Source organism: Leptonotus elevatus, chromosome 21 (genome assembly GCF_054856555.1).
Source record: "Leptonotus elevatus isolate MCC_2025b chromosome 21, RoL_Lele_1.0, whole genome shotgun sequence".
NCBI lineage: Eukaryota > Metazoa > Chordata > Actinopteri > Syngnathiformes > Syngnathidae > Leptonotus > Leptonotus elevatus.
The window spans coordinates 9,099,065-9,124,316 of NC_141259.1; the positions used below are offsets into that span (position 1 = coordinate 9,099,065).

The 25,252-nt window shown below is 38.9% G+C and overlaps 1 protein-coding gene across 2 annotated transcripts in view; it reads left to right on the top strand.

Moving 5' to 3' along the window:
* sspo (SCO-spondin) overlaps window positions 1-25,252 on the top strand; it is a 73,568-nt gene that overhangs the window by 46,327 nt on the left and 1,989 nt on the right. For both annotated transcript variants that reach the window (XM_086065953.1, XM_086065952.1), the window contains 29 exons: window positions 88-120; window positions 197-361; window positions 477-689; window positions 790-957; window positions 1,163-1,297; window positions 2,342-2,579; window positions 3,238-3,390; window positions 3,482-3,528; window positions 3,728-3,898; window positions 3,973-4,149; window positions 4,306-4,461; window positions 4,736-4,860; window positions 6,232-6,371; window positions 6,456-6,502; window positions 6,583-6,828; window positions 7,731-7,892; window positions 9,158-9,274; window positions 9,498-9,636; window positions 9,705-9,901; window positions 9,971-10,141; window positions 10,920-11,047; window positions 11,205-11,344; window positions 12,429-12,475; window positions 12,980-13,144; window positions 14,134-14,351; window positions 16,137-16,232; window positions 21,616-21,676; window positions 22,054-22,184; window positions 24,822-24,972. In XM_086065953.1, coding sequence (XP_085922079.1) covers window positions 88-120; window positions 197-361; window positions 477-689; window positions 790-957; window positions 1,163-1,297; window positions 2,342-2,579; window positions 3,238-3,390; window positions 3,482-3,528; window positions 3,728-3,898; window positions 3,973-4,149; window positions 4,306-4,461; window positions 4,736-4,860; window positions 6,232-6,371; window positions 6,456-6,502; window positions 6,583-6,828; window positions 7,731-7,892; window positions 9,158-9,274; window positions 9,498-9,636; window positions 9,705-9,901; window positions 9,971-10,141; window positions 10,920-11,047; window positions 11,205-11,344; window positions 12,429-12,475; window positions 12,980-13,144; window positions 14,134-14,351; window positions 16,137-16,232; window positions 21,616-21,676; window positions 22,054-22,184; window positions 24,822-24,972 — 4,137 coding nt within the window. The remainder of the gene's footprint in view (window positions 1-87; window positions 121-196; window positions 362-476; window positions 690-789; window positions 958-1,162; window positions 1,298-2,341; window positions 2,580-3,237; window positions 3,391-3,481; window positions 3,529-3,727; window positions 3,899-3,972; window positions 4,150-4,305; window positions 4,462-4,735; window positions 4,861-6,231; window positions 6,372-6,455; window positions 6,503-6,582; window positions 6,829-7,730; window positions 7,893-9,157; window positions 9,275-9,497; window positions 9,637-9,704; window positions 9,902-9,970; window positions 10,142-10,919; window positions 11,048-11,204; window positions 11,345-12,428; window positions 12,476-12,979; window positions 13,145-14,133; window positions 14,352-16,136; window positions 16,233-21,615; window positions 21,677-22,053; window positions 22,185-24,821; window positions 24,973-25,252) is intronic.

The following is a 25,252-nucleotide window of genomic DNA, read 5'->3' on the forward strand; positions in this document are numbered from 1 at the left end:
CTTTTTTCTCTTCACTGGCCCTAATCCTCATCTGTAGGTTACAGACACAATAATTTGCCAATTCATTTTTGTGTGTGTTGGTTACAGGTGTTGGTCCCACAGAAGAACCCACCCTGCCAGGTAAATGGAATTATGATTCACACATGTTTACAGGTATTATTTATTATAACGATTCCATTACTTCTTTATTCCATAGATGATGATGCTGGTTTCACTGGCTGGTCAACATGGAGTCCATGCACTAAAACATGCAGTGATGCTCGCTCCCCAGCTATGAAATTCCGTTACCGTCAGTGCATTAAACCCCCCTGCTTCGGGAACTCCCATCAAGACAAAGCCTGCAACCTCCCCCAGTGCCCAGGTAAAAAAAAAAAAGATGCATGTTTTGATGGTATAATGACATTTGGTTAACAACCATGAACCAGTGACCAGCTTGTAGTCCAAAAAAAATTGACAATTCATTTTCCCTCGAACAGAAGGCGATGAGCTCTGCATCGGGGACGATTGCGATGAGAGGAACTGTACCTGGACAGATTGGGGGATGTGGGGTTCCTGTTCCCGTTCCTGCGGCGTGGGCCAGCAGCAGAGGATCCGAACCTTCCTCGGCCCTGGCCCCAATGGCTCCTGGTGTGATGACATCCTGGGAGGAAACATAGAGCGCCGCTTTTGTAACATCAAGCCTTGCCGAGGTGAGACAGTCTGTTGCAATGTTGAACCAAAGTTTTGCGCCATTTGTCTCTTGTTATTCTGAATTGACAGCATGTCTGTGTGCATTGTTGATGTCTGCAGTGGATGCAAGCTGGTCTCGATGGAGTCCGTGGTCCCGCTGCGATAAGCTCTGTGGCGGCGGCCGCTCCATACGCACCCGCTCATGCTCCAGCCCTCCACCCAAGAACGGAGGAAAGAAGTGCCAAGGAGAGAAAAACCAGGTCAAAGCATGCAACACCAAACCCTGCGGTGAGATAAACAAAATATTCATACGTATTCATACCCTTGCATATGTCACGAATCATTATCTGAGAACAAGCTCATTATTGCAAAAAATGGTGTGCATTCCTTCACTTTATTTTTTTTCAGAATTGTCTGTGGGGCACTTTATGCAAATTGAAAATGCTCGGAGCATTTTGGCAAAATTCTTGACCTTCTGTTTTTGTCTTGTCAGAAGAACAAGGATGCCCGCCTGGACAGGAGGTCGTGTCTTGTGCCAACGAGTGTCCACAGCGCTGCGCTGACCTCCAGCAAGGCATCGAGTGCCAAACCAACGCTGAATGTCAGCCCGGATGTCGCTGCCCTAAAGGTACAGAAATATTTTTTATTAACAGATAAGCATAAGCTTGTTTGCTCAGAGGGTCTGCTCATATTATGTCATTAGTGGAATAAATTAGGGGTGTCAGGAAATTAAATTTTTTAATCATAACTAATAACATGACTTGCTAACTTAAGATAAAGTTTTATATCTGTTCTAAATGTACAATAAAAAATGTTTTCCAAAGTTTTCATACTCTTGTTAACAAACTGGATTTTTTTTTAAACTAATAGAAATATGGCTCCAACTTTTAATCATTGATACAGTAATTTCAAAATAATTCATAAAATTTAGTTAAAATTAAAAAGATGTACTGTAAAAAGCGAGTGTAAGTAAGCTTTATTTCTTGACAAGAGTGCAAACCTAGAATTTTTTTTATTGTACATTTAGAACAGGTATAAAATTTGTGATTAATCGTGGGTTAACTAGTGAAGTCATGCAATTAATTACGATTAAAAATTTGAATCACCTGACGCCTCTAATTTTTAATTTTATTTGATTTTTTATCGCGACAGGCGGTTAAATTTTTTATTGTAATTAATCGCATGACTTTAACAGTTAACTCTCGATTAATCACACGTTATATCTGTTTAAAATGTACAATGTTTTTTTTCTAGGTTTTCATACTCTTGTTAACAAAAGTGGATTTTTTTTTAACTAATATAAATAGTTTAAATGATTTTTCGACGTGTATAGCCGTCAATGGCAGTGAATGAGTTAATATTATTTTTGTGGAATATGAGTTAAGCAGTAAAATCCACCTGTTTTTATCCTTTTCAGGCCATTTTGCCACCTTCTGTCAACTGAAAAAGACATCACAGTTGCTTAGGGCTCAGTTACGACCAATCACGGCTCAGTTTCCAAACGTCACATGACCAAATGCAGAAAATAGGCGAGCCGTGATTAGTTGCTACCTGCGGCACTGTGATGTCATTTTCAGTCAACAGCAAGTGGCAAAATGGCAAATGTTGCTACTTAATTCCATTCCTCTTGAGAGCATCGAATGTTGATCACGTCCCTCGTGTGTGCATGCAGGACAGTTGCAGCAGGATGGCGCTTGCGTGCATCTGTGGCAGTGTGACTGTGTGGACTTGCAGGGCCAAATTTGGGCTGCTGGCAGCGGGCATCAGATCGACTGCAACAACTGCAGCTGCACCAATGGACAGCTAGTCTGCACCAATCACAGCTGCCAGGCCACATGCACTTGGAGCTCCTGGTCCAGTTGGGCATCATGCAGTGTTTCCTGTGGGCAGGGTCGGAGAACCAGATACAGGTACAGCTGAGTCATTATATTTAGGTTCTAGTAATGTGGAAGCTACAGAAGAGGATTATGGCTAGTGAAGAGAAAAAATAAAGGTTGGCAGAATTCTGAGTTTAATCTCAGAATTCTGACTTTCTGATTTAACCCCACAATTCATAGCTCTACGTCACAAAGTCAGAATTCTCACTTTATAGTCAGAATTCTGAGATTAAAGTGATAGTTAGAATTCGGACATTAAAGTCAGAATTCTGTGATTTCAAATCCAAATTCTCACTCTCAAGTCAGAATTCTGAGAACAAAGCGAGAATCCTGACGACCCTCTTTTTTTCTTCTCTTCACTGGCCCTAATCCTCTTCCGTAGTATAGGAAGCTTTGTCGTCATCTTTGCCACAAACTAGAAAATTACGGTTCATCCTGCAATATCCAAGTTAGACACAATTAGACATTTTATTAAATACTTCATACATTTTCACTTAGGGGTGTAGTCACTTTTGTTGCCAGCAGTTTCAACATTCCCCAAAAAAAACACTTCCATTGCCATTTGGCATAGAGACAACTTCTTTTTTTTTTTTTGTCTGTCCGTGTGTTTTATGTGGTCATAACACTTGATTTAGTTTTGCCTCTGCTATTTTCGATCCAGTTAAGAAGCAATGACAATGCTGTGTCTCAGGTCTCTCATCTCCGAAACGGAGGGAACAGATTGCCAATTTGAGGAAGTCAATCATAAGCCCTGTGAGCCAGGGCCCTGCCCTCCTCTTTGTCTCCATGACGACCAGGAGCTATATGTGGGAGACACCTGGCTTCAGGGAGAGTGTAAACAATGGTGAGAAATATGTTTGCAATAAAAGGACAAAATAATGGTAAATGTATTGACTATGAGCAAGAATGTTGAACATCAGCTATTTACTTTGCAGCACATGCACTCCAGAGGGAGATTACTGCCAAGACATCGATTGTAGAGGTTGGTCACATTTACATGAATAATAGTAAGTGCAAACAGTTAGGCCATTTAGTCGAGCCTATTTATCTCATGCTTGTTTGGTTCAATTTAAAAAAACACAACTTACAGTGAGTATATTAATTGAAGTAAGTGTCTTGCAGGGACATATCTTCTCAACAAAGCAATTGGACAGTTTATATGGTCTCTTTGTTAATTCCAGTGGATGGTGGCTGGACTCCATGGTCAGTGTGGTCTGACTGCTCTGTGACCTGTGGACGAGGAACACAAGTTCAAACCCGCGCCTGCATCAACCCGCCACCTCGTCACAATGGCTCTCACTGCGACGGTCCAGAGAGACAGAACCAAGAATGTCACGCCACTCCCTGTCTGGGTTTGTAGTTAGTTTCCTCAAATGTTACATATGAGTGTAAATACACTTCTTAATCCCTTGCTTACCACATTCAGATGACCTTTGCCCCTGGTCGCCATGGTCACCATGTTCCCGCAGTTGTGGGGCGGGGACTGTGGTGCGCCGTCGGGTGTGCGTCTGCGGGAAGGGAGGAACGGCAGCTTGTTCTGCTGAGATTGAAGCTGAGATGAACCAAGAAGAGAATCAACTATGTTTCAAGCAACCATGCCCAGGTGCAGACAGGCACACATTTTCATCATTCTTTTCTTTACTCGTGATGACATTTATTATATTAATAGATTATTTAGGACTATAACATAACTTGTTTTTTTAAATATATTTATATATACATATTCGTGAAACATCAGAGTTTCTGCCTCCCTTTGCAGAATGCCCCATGTCAGCATGGAGCGTTTGGTCTGAGTGCTCGTGTGAGTCTCAGAGGCAGCAGCGTTACCGCGTAGCCGTCACCCCAGCCACCAGGGGTCAGCAGTGCACTCCTGTTGAAACACAGAGCAAACCATGCAGCCTCAGTCAGTGTGATGGTGAGAGCTCAATGTACTCTCTACACTGTGTATTGTATTGTGTTTATATTTAACACACTTATTTACATAGCATTTATTTAATATCATTAATAGCAATAGTAGTGGAAAAACCACACAAGTAATCCAAAATCATTCTACTAGCTTGCCCCTTGTTGTTCTACTAGTGTGCTGAATTGGCGCATAAAAAGTACTACCATTGCCACCAGTTTGTTTCAGAATAAATATAGATGTGTGATTTTACACAGTTGATACTCTTCTTTTCGTGCTTTCTTAGAATGTGAAGCACCATTCGTGTATTCCCCATGTGGCAAACCCTGTGAGAAGCTTTGTGAGCTCCATGGACGGACAGACCTGTGTATGGGTGTCAGGGAGTGTACACCCGGCTGCTACTGTCCACCGGTAATTTCAATGCAATGGTTTATTACAGGGGATCTCAGTTAGAAATGTCCAGAATGTTATTTATTTATTTTTACTTTTTAAAGGACGTCATAAGTATTGTATGGAAGCCCATTCCCACCAAGAAAAAAAAAAAATCCCCACTTGTAAATGTACGGCGCATTGCATTCACTTGAAGAAGAAAAAAATCGTTTTTCTGACAAATTTTTGGGGGGTGCTTTGTTTATTGAGTATTTGAGTGTTTTAGACTTTATATATATATATATCCCCCCCCCCCCCTGTTTTTCTGAGTACTTTTTCCTACATTTTTTTTATGGAAGAAAAAACATATTCGATAAAACAGAAAAAATATTCAGAAAAACAGAAAAATAAAAAATAAATACTCAAAAAAAAACAAAGCTCCCCCCAAAAATTTGTCAGAAAAACAGGAGGGGTGAATGCAATAGCTTCCATATAAATGGGATTCTGACATTTGGGGGGAAAAAAATAAATAATCTTTTTTTAATTGCCGGGAATGGGCTTCTGCCAGTAAAAATAAAACCAAATAAAACTAATTTTTAATTGGCGGGAATGGGCTTCTATATATAGGTCCACAGCGCGTATGAGGTGAAGAATTTGTATTTATTTGTATTTATTTACTGTTTTAATGTATAGTTTGTTACCTATATAATATAGGTAACAAACTATATAAATAAATAGCAAACATATAACTTCCAGAAGTGAGTCCAACATTTTTGTTACTTAGAAACAATATAGGCTATATTATTTCTAAGTAACAAAAATGTTGGACTCACTCCTCACATAAGACATTTTTCAAATGTAGTGGCTTAAAAAAAACAACACATTTTGCATTTCTAATGTCCATGATATTTATGGTGACTACTTTATGGGACCACACCAGCATTAAACCAACATTAACAAGTGAAATATGCCACGCTATATACTGTTGGTAATATATCACTTTGATATGTGCTACGATGACAGCTTCATAATGTTATTTAGCTAAGTTTGTGAGCTTTCAGGTTTGATTTATTGCAAAATGTTTCATGCTGGACTGACAATACGCGCTTACAGCAGTAAGGAGGGCAGGTAATGAAATATGGAACAGAAAGCTGCTCCTTGCAGTTATAAAACATGACAGCACTAGTTACTGTGATAACTTTAACAGTCATGGCTTGCCTTTTATGTACGATATAAATCATTGAAAGTCAACTACAAAATGCATAAATCAATTACAAGCCATCTTAAATCTTTTTTTTTTTTAAACAAGTTTGTTATCTTCATGAGCTCTCCGGTGCTAGAAACAGAAGGATCAACACGAAACTAACACAGTCCCTCAAGTAATTTTAAAAATGGTATTTGTTGTTCTTGCAGGGGTTGCTCCAGCAGAATGGTAGCTGTGTACCATCGGAGCTTTGTGGCTGCATCTACTTGCAGCACCAGCCTTCAGGACAATCGCCTACACCGGTTACTGTTCCTCAGGGGTCCACAGTCGCCATCGGCTGCAGTACCTGGTCAGCCATTAATACTCCTGTCTCTTAACTGATTTGTTTGTACCTGATCAAAGTGAGTCTCTTAATCTGCCTGTATGTCTTCAGCCTTTGCCATGATGGAACTTTGGAGTGTGACATGAGAGAGTGTGAAGGTAATATGAAGATTATTATTTTTTTGGTTGAATAACATTTTCACATTGTTTAATACCTCCATGTTTTGCTTTTTCTTTAGTCATCCTCAGTGAATGGTCAGAATGGACCCCGTGCTCTCCCTGCATGCCTTACTCCTCCCTGAACCCCAGCAGCACACTCCTGGAAGGGGCTGTCAACGGAAGTCAAATGGTTTCGGTCCAGAGGCGTTTCCGGGCCTGTTTGGAGTTTGACTCGGGTTTTCTTGTGTCTGGAGAGCAGGAGAAAAGTCAATGTCCACACCCACAAGTTGAGGACAGGCTGTGTCCGGATGATAGCTTCTGTCAAGGTACTGTATATTAACTCATTTACTTCCCAAAACGTATAAATGCGTTCTATTTCCAATATTATCATGCTCCCAAAGACGTATTTATACGTTTTTATTTTATTTTATTTTTTTTTATGCAAGAGCATACAGAAGGCTTTGAGGGCAGCCTTTGAACTGAAGAGAATGCATGAAGCAATGGTAGTTATTACAAAAATGGTGGCAGCAGAGTATAAGAGATCAACCAGGGCTATGTTGCAACAAGCTGTTTCCCCACGGTTTTAAACAGATTTCTGAATAATGATGACATTTAGGAATATTCTTATGCTGATTGCTGAAAAACTGAAACAGATATAAATATACTTTTTTTCCTGATGAAAGAAGAGACTCTAAACTTTTTTTTTTATAGCAATAGAACATAATATGCTGTGGGTCTTGCAAAATCAATCAAAATCCAGTAAAACAGCCGGGAGCGAAGGGGGTTGTCAGTGAAAATGGCTGGGATTCACGCATTCATGAAATGCTATGTATGCCTTTTGTATGTGTAATAATGATAAATCTTCTCTTTCGGTTAAGCGGATAAAATCGCAAATATGATGAATTGTAGAGATCTGAGAACATATGCTTCTTGCTCATTGTTTGAAATTGAGATTCATGATTAGCATGAGGGCATGCTTTTGGATTTGCAGTCATCCACCTAAAGCCTGAGTGGAAATTAAAGTCAACATTTGACCAAAATGTGTGAAAGAAGAGCTTTGGAAAGTGATTAATCTAAATGCCAATCAACTACATACGACTACTCCAGTATGCTTGCACACAAACAACAGATGACGGTTGTACTACAAAAACGGCTCCATAATAATTATAATAACACAGGCAATGTGAAATAGGTAATGAACAGTCTGGTCACGTTTTCCATATTCCAGATCTATGTCAGTGGAGTGTGTGGAGTGCGTGGACAGTTTGTGCAGAGCCGTGCAGTGGTGGAGTCAGGCAACGCTACAGGCATCCTCTGGCCTCTCCCCCAGGACCCCTTTGCCGGAGCCAACAGACGCAAAGCCAGAGCTGCAACACGGGACTTTGCCCAGGTACGACACTACTATATAACATTGCACTCTAAAAGCAGTTGGGCCCAAAATTAGACCAACCCACTAACGTGGGTCTATTTGACCCAACGTTGGGTCGTTTTGTACAAAAACAACATAAAGGGACTGACCCAACGTTTTGGGTTATTCAATTGACTCAAAAAGTTGGATCAAATGATTAACCCATAAACAAACACATATGCGGTACTGTAATTGGGTTGCTTTGTGGGTTATTAATTTAGTTTGACCCAACTTATTGGGTTAAATATATATTGATATTTTTAAGAGGAGGCTCAAGGCACACTTTTTTAGTTTGGCATTTAAATGATCTTTTTAACCCCTTTTATTTATTTTCGTAGTTTCGTAGTAAATGGACCGATCCTCTACTTGCGTCAATTTGACCCAACTTTGAGTCATGAAATGGGTGTTTTAGTGTAAAATAACTTCAGATCCCTTACTTGGGTCAACAAAAAGTGGGTCATTTTGTTTAAAACAACCCAGAAAGTTGGGTCAAATTGACCCATAAAGTGGATCGGTCCATTTTTGATCTATGATTGTGTTACTTTTGACCCAACTCTTTTCAGATTGTGAGTTCCATTTTAATGTATAAAAGTTGCTATGTAAATAAAGATTGATTGATTGACTTAACTCAAAAAGTTGGGTTGGTTCATTATTGACCCAATTAAATTGCGGTATTCAATTAACCCAAAAAGTTGGGTCAAATAAATAACCCACAAAATAACTCCAAAAGATGTGGTTGCTTTGTGACTCAACTTTTTCTCACAAAGTTGGGTCTATTAATTTTGGACCCAATTCAATTGGGTTATTCAATTAAGCCAAATAGTTGGGTAACCCACAAAACTGTTGTTTGTGGGTTATTCATTTAACCCAACTTTTTGAGTTATTTAACCTAAAAAGATTATTCAATTAACCTAAATAGTTGGATAACCCACAAAACATTTTTTTGTGGGTTATTCATTTGACCCATCTTTATGAGTTATTTCACCTAAAAAGTTGGGTCAAATGAATCACCCACAATCGACTGTTTTGTGGGTTACCCAACTTTTTGGGGTTACCTAATTGAATTTGGTCAAAAATGAATCGACCTGACTTTTTCAGTTATTAAACCTAAAAAGTTGGGTCAGAGAATTTTTGACCCAATTGTGTTATTTTTGACCCCACTGTTTTTCCGAGTGTTTTTATCGCCTAACTCATGTCAAATCTTGCCACGCAAACATATATTAAAGAGACTTTATCCTTTATTCAAGGTGAACGCTGTGAAGACAGGGGGCGGGTCTACCAAGAAGCCTGTGCCAATCAGTGTCCTCGCAGCTGCACTGACTTATGGGAGCACGTGCAGTGTCTCCAAGGACGCTGTCATTCAGGTATGTGATGACTTCCATAAGTTCTTCATTTCAACCCTCTGTTCACATCTCGGTCGTAGACAACACAGCCCACAACATGCATTATACTGAAAATAATAGACATTGATAGAAGTCTCGAAAAGTGTTCATAAAAAAGTTACTCATCATCTTTTATGAAATATTGGTAGATTTGATGGATGTTTTGGGATTTGATGATTGCTTTCCTTCCTGCCTTCCCTCCCAGGTTGTCGTTGCCCAGAGGGACAGCTATTGCAGGACAGCCATTGTGTGCCTGTGGCAGAATGTCGCTGTGGTATCCCATCGGGCAATGGGACCTTGGAGTTCGTGCCAAACGAAGAGCTTGTTATGGACTGCAACACCTGGTGAGCCGAACACAGTAAAGCTCATTTTTGTTCATGGCACCACCTCCCAACCTCCCTTTTGTTTACAGTGTGTGTGAGAACGGCACTCTCGTGTGTACCAATCTTCCCTGTCCTGTGTATGAACCCTGGACCCCGTGGACGACCTGCTCAGCTTCATGTGGGCGTGGCCAGCGGACAAGAACGCGCCACTGCCAACACACAGAGGGCGGCCCTTCCTGTTCTGACACCATGCAGACCGAAAGCTGTGACTTGGGTCCATGCCCAGGTCTGAAACATACTTGTAATCATCCAATGAATTGGAGATTTCTGTTGTTCTAATATTATTTCCATCCAGTGGGGTGTTTGTTGAGCGAATGGTCAAGCTGGAGTGAGTGCAGTGCGACGTGCGGCGGTGGGTTGTCCGCGCGTGATAAGACAATCCTTCAGGAAGCAGAGCCGGGTGGGGCCGCCTGTGCTGGGCCCCTTGAGCAACATACTGTCTGCAATAGCAACAGCTGCAGAACTGGTAAAAGAAAGAAATAGCAAACATATAACTTCCAGAATAGCAGGAAATTTGTCAATTTAGTAACTCACATGGATTTAAACAAACAATATTATTTTTACAGTACATTATGTATAGGTCGTGAGCTTTACGCTGTATTTTATCTTATTTTCATATTTTGTTAGCTTTAGGCCATAGTTGCGTAACACATTCACTGCCATTGACGGCTATGGACGACAAAGATCTATTTTTGCTGCGCTGGCAGTGAATAAGTTAAGTCATGTTGAACATTTATGGTAGAGAGTAAAAAAAGATTAGAACCATTTTTTTAGATAGCACATTGGTATTTTTTTGTGACTCAGGAAATTATGCTATTAGGCTAACAGTTTAATGTTTTACTTAACATGTTTAGATACAAAAAAATTAAGATAAAATGAGAAGGGTAAATATTCCCCAAAAAACTCTCTTTGTTTGATGCACAGCGTGTTTGCAGATTGTTATTTGCAGATTTTTATAGCACTGAAAAACTCACCTATTAGTAGCTTTGTGCTTAGGCCAAAGCCCTGTCTAATATAAAAGTATTGCTTTGGCACCATCTTTTGGCATCTTGGTGCCAAGGAACAATGTTGAAGTAACGGAAGTAGCTTCATTTAATTAGGCCATAGCTCTGCAGTAATTAAAAACAAATCTTGTAAATCACAAATGAACATTATTATTATTGTAATAGAATAATTTTTGATTTCCATGAAAGTCTATCTAATGATAACGAGTCAGTTACTATTACATTTGTTGTCAATTACAGAGTGTCCGGCTGGCCATGTATTCAGTGAATGTTCAGGTTCCTGTCCATTTACCTGTGAAGACCTCTGGCCCCACACTCAGTGTTTGGCAGGACCTTGCAACCCCGGGTGCTCCTGCCCACCCGGACAGGTCTGGATACTTCCTAATGTTTCTTGCATGTGATTGGATGGAATAAGTGCATTTATATACCTGCATTGGGATAGGATGGATATGAAAAGGGTTCATGAAATTGTAATTTATTTCGTCATTGTAGCATAATATATATATATATTTTTGTTTTAACCAGGTGTTGCATGGAGACTTGTGTGTGTCCCATACAGAATGTCCCTGTTCACTGCTCTCTCTCCCGATTGCCTACCAAATGTGGAATATGAGCACAGAAGTCTTGTCACCTGGAACATCCTTTCAGCACCACTGCAACACATGGTGCGCACATTATTTTTTTTCTAGGGGTGGCAGACATAATGTACTCACTCAATCCTTTTTCCTCCATGTCCTGTCATTTATTTTAAAACCCTCATAACGTAAAATGTTTTTTTTACGACACACGGGTAAAATGAGCCAAAATTTGGCTCACTATTGGAAGTGTGATATCTAAGTCATTTCTGAATATTTATTTACTTGCGACGCACTCAAAATGTTCAGTGGCATCAGATCTATCCATACATATACAGCTTTTATTTATTTATTTGTTTTTGATGCTCTCTATGGACAATAAAAGTAATATTGTCCTAAGAGCACAACTACTTATCATCTGTATATATATATATATATATATATATATATATATATATATATATATAAAAACACTTTCAAATTGGAATATTCTCGCATGCGCGCACATACTCATACGCGTGTGCATATCACTGTAAATGCGTCCACACACGCTCACAGCCCTGACCTCTCGATTCTAACCGGGCATTCTTGTTTTGGTATAAGAATGGGGACATAGGAAGCACATAAGTCAGTTCAACCAAAAATGATAATTAGCCATCTGGTGTATTATGGCTTTTATGACTCTAAAGTGTAAAAAAAAATATTCTACGTTTAGTTGATGCCGCAGTGAAGGGATAAATTGGGTAATCGTGGGAAGTGCATTAAAACACATCAGGTGTAGAGTGCATCAAAAAACATGAAAAATTATGATTTATAATGGGAGTCAATAGGCCAAAATTAGGACATTTTTACTCATGTGTACTATAAAAATTTGTTTCCCACACATAATAATGACAATAATAATTTTGAAATTTTGGACGGTGCCATTTTGAACTTCAACATGTTTTGGACAATTAGGTGCAATTTCAGCTCACTCAGTGATTCTTTTTCATATGCTTTATATTTTATATTAATATTAATAAAAAGCAAAAAGCCCAAAATTTGACAAATTCCTTACGAGGGTTTTAACATACTATCTCAGCTGTATTATGTGATGACTACTTAGTCATCCTTTATTCACAATTATGAAGCCCAATGCTTGAATATGACTCTACATTTTCTTTATTGTCCTCAGCGTGTGTCAAGAAGGAACATTTAACTGCACCTCCAAGCTCTGCGACGGTGAGTGATGCTCTGCCTCCGCTTCTAATGCCGAAAGCGGTTAAGACACTTTGTGGGATCTCACGTTTATGGCAATGAAAGCACCAGGGCAATAAAAACGTGTCAATCCTTTCAAGTGGCAAATGTCAAGAGTATGATGTATTTGTAGAAATGTTCGTAATGCACGAGTTGAGTAATGACATAAGTGAGTAGCAGTCATTTTAACTGCTCAATGGACACATTTGAATGTTTACTTGGACGGATGGGCTAGTTGAAATAAATAAAATGAACTATGTATGTAAAATATACATATTTACGTGCTACAAATGTGGCCCAACGGCCATACATTGTCCACCCCTACAGAGATCCTTTATAGATCGCTATTACCACATTAGCTCTATTCAATTTATGTATCTTCATATCTCAATTTAAACCATTTAGCCTCTACATTTTGTCTCTCAATCTCTGGATTGTTGAATATCATTCCATTGTCTTTACACATCCTTTTTTTTCCCCCCCCACTAGTGGACTGTGAGTGGTCTATTTGGTCCCCGTGGGGTCCATGCTCAGCTAGCTGTGGTACAGGACAACAAAGCTCCACCAGAACTGTGTTACAGCCAAGCCACTATGCTGGGGTCCCATGTGAAGGCCCTGACCATCGCACTGCTCCCTGCATGGTGCCGGATTGTGGTGAGCAGCGATCATTTCGTCGCCAAAAATGAAATGAAAACTAAAATAGAATTCATTCATTGAGACGATGACGATAACTAAAATTGACTGGCAATTTGGTCAATGACTAAAATGAAAACAAAAACAACACAGTAATGAAAATTTACAAAATCTAATCAGAAGAAGGAAAAAAGCGCGGGTGGGAGACAATAAACTGTTCACTGCACTTTATTTAATGTTCAAACATGTTTACATTTATTGTGCAACTGTAAGATTAAGCTCAGGCAATTATATTTTTTTCTATTTAAGTGACAACTAAGTTTTAAGACGGCATGTTATTGTCAGTTCAGCATGTTTCATTTCATGAATAAAGTTGTATTAAATGTGTCTTGCTTGTTTAACTAAAGTTAGAAATAGGAGTGTTACAATTTTCTGTATAAAAGTTGAAATGCATGCTGAAGGAAGACATCGACTAAATTTGCAATTTCTTGTCAAAATTGATTATGGTGGTGTGTAGAGATGTAACGATATCCAAACATCACGATACGATAAATATCACGATGGGAACCTCACGATTCGATAATAATCACGATATTGTGGGAGGTTGGTGATTAGAATTTTTTACGTCTATGGTCGTCAATGGCAATGAATGAGTTAATAATCGTGAGATGGCGATTTCAATATCACGATATTAGTTATTGTTACATCCCTAGTGGTGAGTAACAGGTGGGACTTTTTTTTACAGTACTTTAAATTTGCTTTTATTTTTTTGTCAAAATCAATTTAGAAGAAAACTTTTTGGGGACTGGTATAGATGAATGGAATTAGGTAACAAACTTTTGCCGCTTACACTCGGCACCTAAACATCAAATCCTCAACGCACTTCCACATTTTAGATACCGTAGCGATCTATCAATTCTCATTCATGCTGCTGCTTTTATCTTCCCTTTATGATTTCCTTTTTTTCCTGACACCCTGTTCATCACAAACCGACTCTTCCCCCTCTGCAGCGTGTCCTGACGGGGAGCGATGGAAGAGGAGGAGGACTTTGTCCCGAGACTTTCCGCTGTGCGAAAGGAGCTGCGAGGACATTTACTCCCCGGCCGCCGTGAACTGCAGTCACTCGTCAGAGGGCTGCGTGTGTCAGGAGGGGCTTTACCGAAACACGGATGGCGCGTGCGTCATCCCTGCTCTCTGCCCCTGCCACGACCAGGGCGCCGTGCAGGAGGTACACGCACACACACACGCGCCGGATCACACCTCATTGTAACTGTTTTGCGTATCTTCGTACCTCGTCATCTTATTCACTCCCATTGTGTTATTTACTCATAAAAGGCCGATTAGAAGATGAGTGACATGCCTGGGGGGCCGTATTACACCACAATGCCTCTCCTCGCCATCAATTATGCATGCCGTGCTGTATAAAGCCAGCACTCTGACCGCAACTGGGCAAGCTTGCCAGGAATAATTTATGAAGAAAGGGATATTATAGGATTATGAGAATGAATCATACTCTGACAAGAGGTCAAATCTCCTTTTCTTGATATCTCTCTCAATAACTCTTTTTTTTTTCATTCTTTCTTTGCCGTCTTTCCTCGTTCTCGCTCACTTCTCTCTCGTCTTGTCAGCATGGGATGACAAATGTGCGTCTAAAGGCCCTCGACGGCTTTTCTAATCAACCGCCTCATGGCCGTTATGCCAAATAGCCGCTGAGTGTGAGCGGGGAAATCACCCCGTAGAGCTTTTCATCCACGGAATTTAAGAAGTCTCTGTGATTGTTGTTGCCAACATATATAAATGTCCTTGCAGTCCGTATAACAGTTTGTGCTGTTATAATTACAATACCATAACATTATCTTTACTAGGGATGTTTGATGCCACTTTTTTTTTAGACCGATACCATTAGTACTTATGATACATAAAATAAAAAAACAAAAAAACCAATGACAAATAATTTAAAAAAATGACATATACATCCCATTTGTAGCAAATTTCCTTACAATTTAATGAAATTATTGGCAAATATATTTTTTCTATTTGCTCATAAAAGTAATTTTGCATAGAGCACAGAATTAAATGAATAAAAAAAATAATCCATAAATAAGATGAAACAATATCCAGTGGCCAGGAAAAAAAGTCCCAATAAAAATATGTAGTTGTACAACTTCATTTTAAGGAATAGAGTGAAGTGCAAAGAATTCAATTCAATACAATAAAGCTTCCAAGTAATTTAGCAATATCTACCATGTTAAGAATTCCTCAAGCTGTTTAGTGTGTGATGTTTAATTATATTGTCAGGTTCAGTCAACCTAGAACATTTAATAAACAATAGACAAGGAAGAAAGACAAGAGAGTGAGATTCTTTTTACTCGCGAGAACGGACAGAGATGTGCTCAGTTACAATCTCCGACCGGCTCTGAAGCGCACTCTCCCGAACCCTCTCTTTTTTTCTTCTTTTTCTTTCTTTTTTTTTTTTACAGGGCGTTCCAACAACAAAATGGTTCAGTCCTTATCTTGTCATAAGGGCACAGTTCCTGTTATGCAGCTGCAAGAGCAAGAATCATGCTTTGCAATACTAAAAGAGTAAATATGGAATAACTTATGTACAAATATCTTGTTTTGAAATCCATGCTTTTAATTTGGAAGGATGCTCTTTATAGGAATTGGTATACGTAAAACTCAAAGGTAAACAAAAAAGCCACATTACGAATATAATGTAGTGTGTATAAAAGCTATAATTAGCGTCTGCGAGGGCCATAACGGCACCGTTCTATTTTTAGTACAGCAGCAAAATTAGGGATGGGCGAGTACCGATACCTGGTATCGGTACTCGCCCATCCCTAATTTTTACAACAGCGAGGGCGGTTCACTGTACTGTATGTAGCAATGTCATTCATTGATCCTGATCTATCTGAGCCAGCCGCACTTTATAAAAAATTCAGTGACTGGGGACAGAAATTTGAGTAAAAATGCAAATGGCGCATATTTTTCTCTGTGTGTGCGTGTGAGCCAGGCAGGATCAGAGTGGGAGGAGGACTGCCTGTCATGTCGTTGCGTGAATGGGAAGAAACTGTGCCAGCCGAGGTGCCCCGAACTCCATTGTGATGAGGTGAGACACGCTTGCTGGCATTTCATCAAGTTCCTAACATGAACGTCTGCCCTGTTTCTCAGTTATTCTCAAATTAGATCAGAATCAGATTGACTGCGTTGTTGTTGAAAGCTCTGGCTACAACTGAATTACTGTGCCACTCCAAAGTACACCACAGGGAGAAAAAAGAAATTGTGCATAATAATGATGGCAGCAGTGCTGAGTGGGCCCGAGAGCTCATACAAGGAATGTGTTAACAATAGGGGTGTCAAAATTAGTGCGTTAATTTAAAGTTCTTTTAACGACACTCATTTTTTTAACGCACTGGGAATTCCAGTCGCAACGCAGCAGACACGTCCACTTCAAAATGTAGCAGTAATCGATTGAATAATAATGCATATATTTGTGGACACTGGGGTCAAGTTGTATTTTACAATTTAAAAAAATGTTTCACAGGATTTCACAAGTTACTTGATGTTGAAGATTAGATAGCTCTTAATATGAAAAGAAAAATGCTGTCGCCAACGTCTTACAAATGCAATGATGCCATCTAGTGACAGAAAAATGACCTCTACACAAATCGATATCACACTCTTTTTTTAAGAGTACAATGCATTTTTTGAATTTAACTAAATTTTATGAATTATTATGAAATTACTGTATCAATGACCAAAAGACGCAGCAATATTTCTATTAGTTTAACATTTTTTCCACTTTAATGTTAAGAGTATGACAATTTGAAAAAATATTTTACTGTACATTTTATTGTACATATATAACAGATACAAAATTTGTGATTAATCGGGAGTTAACTATCGAAATAATGTGATTAATAACGATTAAGATTTTTAATCGCTTGACATGCCTAGTTAACAAGTAATCCCTGTGAAAATGGACAAAATCACATTTCAATTTTATTTGTATTTTTCTACTTTTTTTTTTTAATCTACAAAGTAATTGCTGCTACCTTAAAAAATTTATAATTTGGGCATTTGCTGTATAAGTCATAAGTATATACAAAAAGAGTTTTAGTGGACTGCTTTCTCATCCTAATGAGAAACGTTCTCGTGCAAATAAGAAACTTTGCCTTAATGAGAAAGAAAACAGGAAAACTACTCGGGCTGGGTTTAAAAAACGAATAATTATATTGAATCGATTTTCCTTTTCGAGCCTGATATCGATTCATAAAATCTTACTGTTTTTTAAATTTATTTATTTACTGTTCACATGAATTTTAAAGTATTTTCTTACATTTATGAAAAACCTGACTTGTTGCACTTTAAAATTCTGAATATTTGTAATTTATGTTTACAGTTATTGAATTGTTTTCCTTTTTTTTTTAGTACACTCACACAATCATGCACGCGTACAAACAGTACAATTATTGAATTTGAATTATGAAAATATTTTCATCTCATCCTTGCTGATGTCAATGTTTGTGCAACACTTACTCACTTTCAGTAACAAACTAAATCATTTAACCAGTTACCGCCTCCGCAAAATTTTATTTGGAATTTAATTTTTGTGGATGTCTTTTTTTTATTTTTTTTTATGTCCTTGATATTTAAGAATTGATGTTCTATAACTAATCAATATCGGATTGAACTGAAGTGAATTGAATCAAACTAAGGGCTCTATTTTATTTTGATCGTTTGGTTAACAAAGTAGACTGCACTCGGTCTAAAAACGGGCGCATCTTTCATTCAGAAATGTGACAATAACATGGGATAATCTCTCTGAACCCTTCACATCCTAAATATATTTATAATAGCACTAATGATGTACTTATCGAGCATGTGGTGGACAAGCTCGTCTCAGTTGTTTGTTTACCACTGTTGAGAACAGCATAAAAGTTCCCACCTTTTAAAAAAATTATCTTTTAGTGCATTTATCTGCATTGAAGAGGACAGCTATACGGCTTTATGCGAGGTTATTTACTGTGGTGTACCTGGAGGACAAGTCATAATGGTAGTTGTTTGATGACCCACGCAGACCTTCATCTTTCACTGTGTTAGCGGGCCCGCAGGCTGCAGACGCACACAATAGGCTGCTGGCTGGCCACACAGCCAGCCAGAACACAAAATACACCATGACTCAGCATCTTACTTTTCAGCCCATTCTGAGTAATTTGATTTCTCGTTTTGTACATTTCCATTTAGAATATAAAGACTTAGAAAATCGGACTGGCCTTGCTTCTTTTGGGATACGCAGTAATGGGAAACATACAGCTGGCTAGCCTTCACCCATTACTGTGCCGCGTGAAAAATACGGTTGGCTATTACAGCCCGAGCCTGTTAGTTAAACTGGCTGGTAGCGGATTTCACAAGCACCGCAGATGATCTGATTAAGGGCAAAAAGTTGACTTTTTGTCGGAATCTTTGCACCTCCAAAATGATCACTTCTCAAGGGACTCGTTGTTCAACATTACATCGTCAATGAGTGCAAGCCATTTTCAACACCCAATATGGAATTTACCCCAAAAATAAGGTTTCGGTCTGACGCCATCGATATACAGCACATAAAACAACAATTCTATTTTCCAAGTAGGTTTTAATCGGATTTAATTAAAATTATGTTAGCAATGTGGCTGTTTCTTTAACCACTCAGCATTTTTCTGTCTTCTGATTGGTTGGTCAGAACAAGCCACGTTCGACTAGCAAAACGTCGGTAGCGACCTGCACACATGAATCAATTTCATAATCAGCATCAAATTTTTATACTTTGGTCATATTATTAGATAAATATTCATTCTGTATATGGCACAGTTTAGGTAGCCTACGAAGGTAGCTAATAGCTAGCTAGCACAGTTTGGCGTTAGCCAGCCCCTGGTGCTAGCTAGCTCGCCAAACAGTTTTTACTTTCTGGACCTGGATTTGCCACCTCTACAGGTAGCTTACTAAATAAATGGCCCACAATGATTACATTTAAAATACACAGAGACAATTTCTAACATATTTATCCAATAATAGACAAAATACTGTAGTGAAGTTTTTCTTCTTAAAAATGATCATGCCTAGTTTTTTATATCCCCCCACCCATGAATCTTTTATTTCAACCCTCGTCTTTATTACACAGCTGAGTGATTGTCTGTGCAGTGCAAGTGCTCGAGGGCAAATTTTTTTTATTTTTTTTTAGCTTGGTTATTATCTATTAAAAAAAAAAAAGCTTGAAGACAGCAGTAGGCGCGGAATATTCACATACCTGGTGAAATGCAAATGAAAATATCAATTTTTTAATAGTTTCTAGGGAAGATACGCAGTTCATTTTTTGTTCCAAAATACACCTTTTCTCCTCTTCTGTTAGAAAACACAAGTAAAAAATAATTTCCCAGCCCGGCATGCCAGGCCTGCTTGTCTGCTGAATGCTACCCTGGGGTGGTCCGGTTCACACAATGTCTCGGGTGGTCACAAATGTGTCATTTAGCTTTTAAGTGCACATTCTTGGCTCCCTAAGGATTGTGGGGGATGTTTTCTAAAAGTCAGCGGCTGAACCCGATCGATATGTGATTGCTCGATCCACCCATGAGCGTGCACTCTGGGCGCTGATTTCACCCACTGGTCGACTTCTATCACGAATTTAACAAAAACACACTCTGACCTGGCTGAAATGTGCTTTTTTAATGATAGCCCATTGGAATAGATTTCCTTCATATTACACAGGTTTTTAATAAGTCATCAATTTACTTTTTTTTCTGAAAATGCACACATGGACGCTTAACTGGCCATCTTGCAGGGAACATCCGTCTAAGTGGTCAATTATGTATGCGCACTGTACAGGCAGGAGAAAGAAAAAAAAATCTCCATATTAAATATGTATCCATTTTTTGCAGTGCATTTGACAGGTACAGATTTTGTTTTCGAGATTCATTCGGATCTTAGTGCAACGTAATGAGCACTTGAGTCTCATATTTTGTTAACTTGTCCTTACTATTTGGTTGATTAAGGTTATACTTCATGAATTTGAACAGATGAGTCAATTATCTTCTATACAAGTATGCTTAATGTAGGTCTTTTAACTCACCAGTGCTTCATGAAGGCCGGGGTAAAAATAAAATTGCTGACAGGTCAAACTTTCAAGGTGAGTTTTAAAGGTAGACAGTGGGCTGCTTTTTTTATTTATTTTTTTAACCATCATTCATGTCTTTTAGACGCAAAAAGTTCTCCCGTTTGGTATAATAAAGGTTATTTAATGAATGAATTACTAGCAGTGTCATTGTTATTCATATCTCAGCTTTATTCAATTTTCATGCGTATGCATCTGAGGTTGTTGGCGAGGTGGAACATGTGGCTAGAATGTCTGCCTTTCTCATACTTTCCAAAAAAAAAGGTGCCTAGTAGATTCATTGAAAACTCTAAAATGCCCTAAAGGAGATAAATGTGTGTAAATGGTTGTGACATTAAAAATGGCATTATTGCCGTGGCGCCCTCTATTGGCATCTTGGTGTCTATGAAGTTGATTGAAGTGAGTTTTGAAATAATTCATGCTATTTCAGTCAGAATTACTTACTTACTAGTTACTCATGATTTTTCACTTTTCATGGCAGGGTCCTACCCTAATCCCTAAAGATGTAACGACCCCACCACCCCACCCCCCGGATCCCAAAATTATATTTTTGCTGGTATGACTGATTTATATGAGAGATAATCACCGCACTGGCCAAAACATTCCAAATTCAAATTAAACTGCACTAATAAACTGACCACCACAGGGTGCTAGAACTACACAAATGGAATACAATCTCACCTTTTTAACAGATGTGCTGCTTTTGATATCGTGACATGACAACGACAATATTGTGGCAATTTCAATATCACGATATTGCTGTTATCATAACATCCCTACTAATCCCACACACATACTAAAAAAACATTAGGATTTTTGCCTCAAATTCTCTTATTCAAGTACTTTTTCCTTTTTGAAAAAAAAACCCTCACACATCACACATGCATACAGACATCCATCTTAAAGTTCTTCAAGTCATTCTGCTCATGCACTCCCACCCTCTTAGTGAGTCCGTTCCTGCCATCCCTGAGGGTAGACTGCCGGCGGTGCCGAGTGGGCGGAAATGTCCTCCGGGTGAACAGTTAGGTGTGTCGATGTTGGATAGAATGATGCAGATGGGTGAAGATTCAGAGTTGCGCTGAAGCAGGTGTTGGCTGTGCATTCTCGAAGCAGCTATTCTCAGAGAAAAGTCAGCAGCTTCTGTTACTCCATCTTTGCATGTTGACAAAAATTGTTAATATCCTTTTAGTGAAGGAAGAAAAAAAGCTAATGGTCAGTGAAATAACTTGGGAAAGAACAATACGTGATGAGGGCCATGCCGAATGTTATTTTGAGCCACAAATAGCCCCCAGGCATTAGCTTGGACGCCCCCGTTCTAAACAAACTTCATCTTCTCCCTCAGGGGCAAATCAAAGTAGAAGAACCAGGCAGCTGTTGTCCGGTCTGCAGGAAGCCTTTTCCAGGTAAATGAGAAACCGACAGAAAATGCAACTCAGACAATATATGAAGCAGCCACTTCTGGAGAATCCTTTGTGGTTCGTTAAATGGCAGCGGACATAGCACAGGCAGCTGCAGTGGCCAATTAGCAAGAGATTGCATTATAGAACATACACTTGTCCTTAAATTTCTTTTCTTCACATGCTAAGGGGCCACAGCAGTGTCACATTTTTCCCCAGAAAGAAGAAACTATCTTATGGCTTTGTCCTCTTCCTTTTTTTAATGCAAATTGAAGCACATATTCTCAATTATTTCTCCCGTGCTCTTTTAACTCGCCTATATTTTACCCCTTGCCTTCTTTCGCCCCTCGTCCGCCTCTTCTCCTTCTGTGCGGATCTGACAGACGAGCAAGCGCCTGAGTGCCGCCGTTACGTACAGGTCAAGAACATCACAAAGGGAAACTGTCGGCTGGACAACGTGGAGGTCAGCTTCTGCAGGGGGCGCTGTCTGTCCAGGACTGATGTCATCTTGGAGGTATGGATAGGATTATACACAGTCAACTGTCTCATAAGTACGGCCACGTATATATATTTTTTTCCAGAGGAGGGGTAATATTCAGAGAAAAAACTTCTGCCAAATCTGCCACTTTTTACAGTCGCAAATTTGCCACTTTATAAAGTCACAAATTTACGAGTTATTTCTTGCAAATTTGCCTCTTTATAAAGTTGTTAATTTGCCACTTTAGAAAGTGGAACATTTGCGAGTTTGCAAATTTGCGAGATATCTGCCACTTTTTGCAGTCGCAAATTTGCCACTTTATAAAGTGGCAAATTTGCGAGAAATGTGCCACTTTTTAAAGTAGCAAATTTACGACTTTATATAGACACAAATTTACGTGTTTTTTCTTGCAAATTTGCATCTTTATAAAGTCGCAAATTTATGAGTAATTTCTTGCAAATTTGCCACTTTATAAAGTGGCAAATTGACACCAGTTTTTTTCTCGGAATATTCCCCCCACCCTCTAAATTTTTTTTATTTATACGTGGCCTAATACGCCATCGTACATAAGAGGGCTTGGTTCAGGTGTCTCATAATGTTACCTCATATCCTCGGTTTGTTTATTTTCCCTCCGTGGCTTGGAGGTCATATATATTTGAAGTACATCTTCCAAATTATTAAAGCCCCAAGTCTTCACTTGATGGATTTTTATGCTTTGTTGCAACTCTCTACTGTGTTAACAGTCTTTCTTCAGGAAAGTTGCAATGATCATCTTCGCAAAGAGACATACTCAGTTTGGGCACATTTAGCTGTTGAGTCACTCATCATCGAGCTAAATATAGACGTGTTGATTAGCGCACGTGAAGGAGAATGTTGGAGGTCACGTGTTGAACTCGTTAAAGCTTCTGTCTGCCTCTTTTAAACACCCCTTTATTTTATCTTCATCGTCCTCACAAGACAGCGGAGACCGCGCCGCATCACCATGGCGACTTTGTTCTCTGTTGGCATCCATACATCTCTGCTTTAAAAATAGAGTCGGTCATGCTGAGAGATTAGTAAAAATAAACATCAGCTGAGCCAAATGTGTCATTACCTACTGTTACTGTGGCAACAGGGCATGGTAACCGGTGAAGAAGTGGTATGCCGCGAAAGTCATCTGCGTATTCATCAGAACGACTGCAACTGCTATACGTAGTCGGAAAATACCAATGGAATAGAAACACTTGCTTATAGTCACCACTCATGTCATCTGAGCCAACACAGAAGTTGTATAAAAAAGTTTGCCAGGACAGCGATAACATTGCTCTGATGTGTTTAACTTTTGTTCATTGTTGAAGTTGTTGGCCTAGAACACGGGTCTGCAACCTGCTGCTCTGGAGCCATAAAACATTTAAAGTTGTCAGAAAAATAGAGAGGAAAGGTAGATGAAGAAGTTTTCAAAATTTTCAAAATTACCTAAAAATGTCCACAAATGAAGAGAGAAAGAAGAAAATTGCTATAAAATGTCCATAAATTTGCCAAAAAATGTCAGAAAATTGATAGCAAAAATGGCAGAAAAAAATGTCCAAAAATAGCCATAAAATTGCCAGAAATTGAAAAAAGGCAGAAAATGACCATGTATCCATAAAATTGCCAGAAATTTCAGAAATTTGACAGAAATTCTAAAAATATTCTAAAAAGAAAGTCTAAAAATGTATGAAAAACAAAGTATAAATACATTTTTAAAAAAGCAGAAAAGAAAATGTTCAAAAAGTAACCAAAAATGGAAGAAAGACCATAACCATATGTCCATAAAATAGCAAGAAATGTCAGAAATTTGACAGAAATTCTACAAAAAATTCTAAAAAGAAACTCTAAAAGTCTAAAAATGTATGAAAAACAAAGTATGAAAAATTAACCCCCCAAAAAGTGAAGAGGAAATTAGAAGAAAATGAATGTTATATATATAATTTTGTGTTGTGGTGCAGCTCTAATTACAGTACATTAGACACAAACACTGTTTCCTTCATCACAATTTTCTAATGTTTTGCGGCTCCAGACAGATTTTTTGTGAGATTTATTTGGCCTAAAATGACTCTTGACAGTAAAGATTGCTGAACAACTGCACCCTCTGATACTGTCAGTCAAAAAACTGGAGCATTGTCAACTTTGCAAAGGCAGATACCTTGACTTAAGAGTGCCCCAACTTAAGCGTTTTCTTTGCGTTCCCTGTGACCAGGCACAAGGTAAGCAGATGATAGATCGATAATCATAGAATACTTCTCAAAATTCTCATATTTATTTAAAAAAAAAATCTGTCGGCTTTGTATTTTTATCCATCTCAGCGTGCGGCCATTTTGCCACTTGCCGTCGACTGAAAATGACATCACAGTCAATCACGGCTCACCTGTTTTCTGAGTTTGAGCTGAGCCGTGATTAGTCCTCACCTGAGCCCTGAGCAACTGTGACGTCATTTTCAGTCGACGGCAAATGGCAAAATGGCCGCCCGCTCAGGGACATGAAAAAAAATAGTGTTTTTGTTTCTTCTTCCCATTTCCTGAAAGGCAGTACCCAATGTTTTAAACTTTCAGTGTGAGATGTTTATTGTTATATAAATCTTCAAGCAACCCACTTGTGAATAGATCTGATCTGTTCATGAAGTTTGAATAAGCTTCCTCTCTAATCTCAACACAGGAGCCCTACCTAAGGTCCGTGTGCGAGTGCTGCAGTTACCGCTTGGACCCCGACAACCCCGTCCGCTTCCTCAACTTGCGGTGTGACAGTGGCGAGAGCGAGCCGGTGGTGCTGCCCGTCATACACAGCTGCGAGTGCACCAGCTGCCAAGGTGAGGCAAAGCCAAACCCGTGTGATTTGAATGTCCGTCTGGTATTGTAATGTGGCGCAAGCGTTCAGGGAGATGGAAAATGACTGCGTGGCACAAGTTACCACATAAAATTACAATATAATAAATAAATAAATAAATATATATATTAGGGGTGTGAGGCAATTACAAATTTTAATCTTAATTAATAGGAAGACTTCAATAGTTAACAATATTAATTTTATATCTGTTGTAAATTAATAAATATAATTTTATAAAGTTTTCATACTCTTGTTAAAGGGAT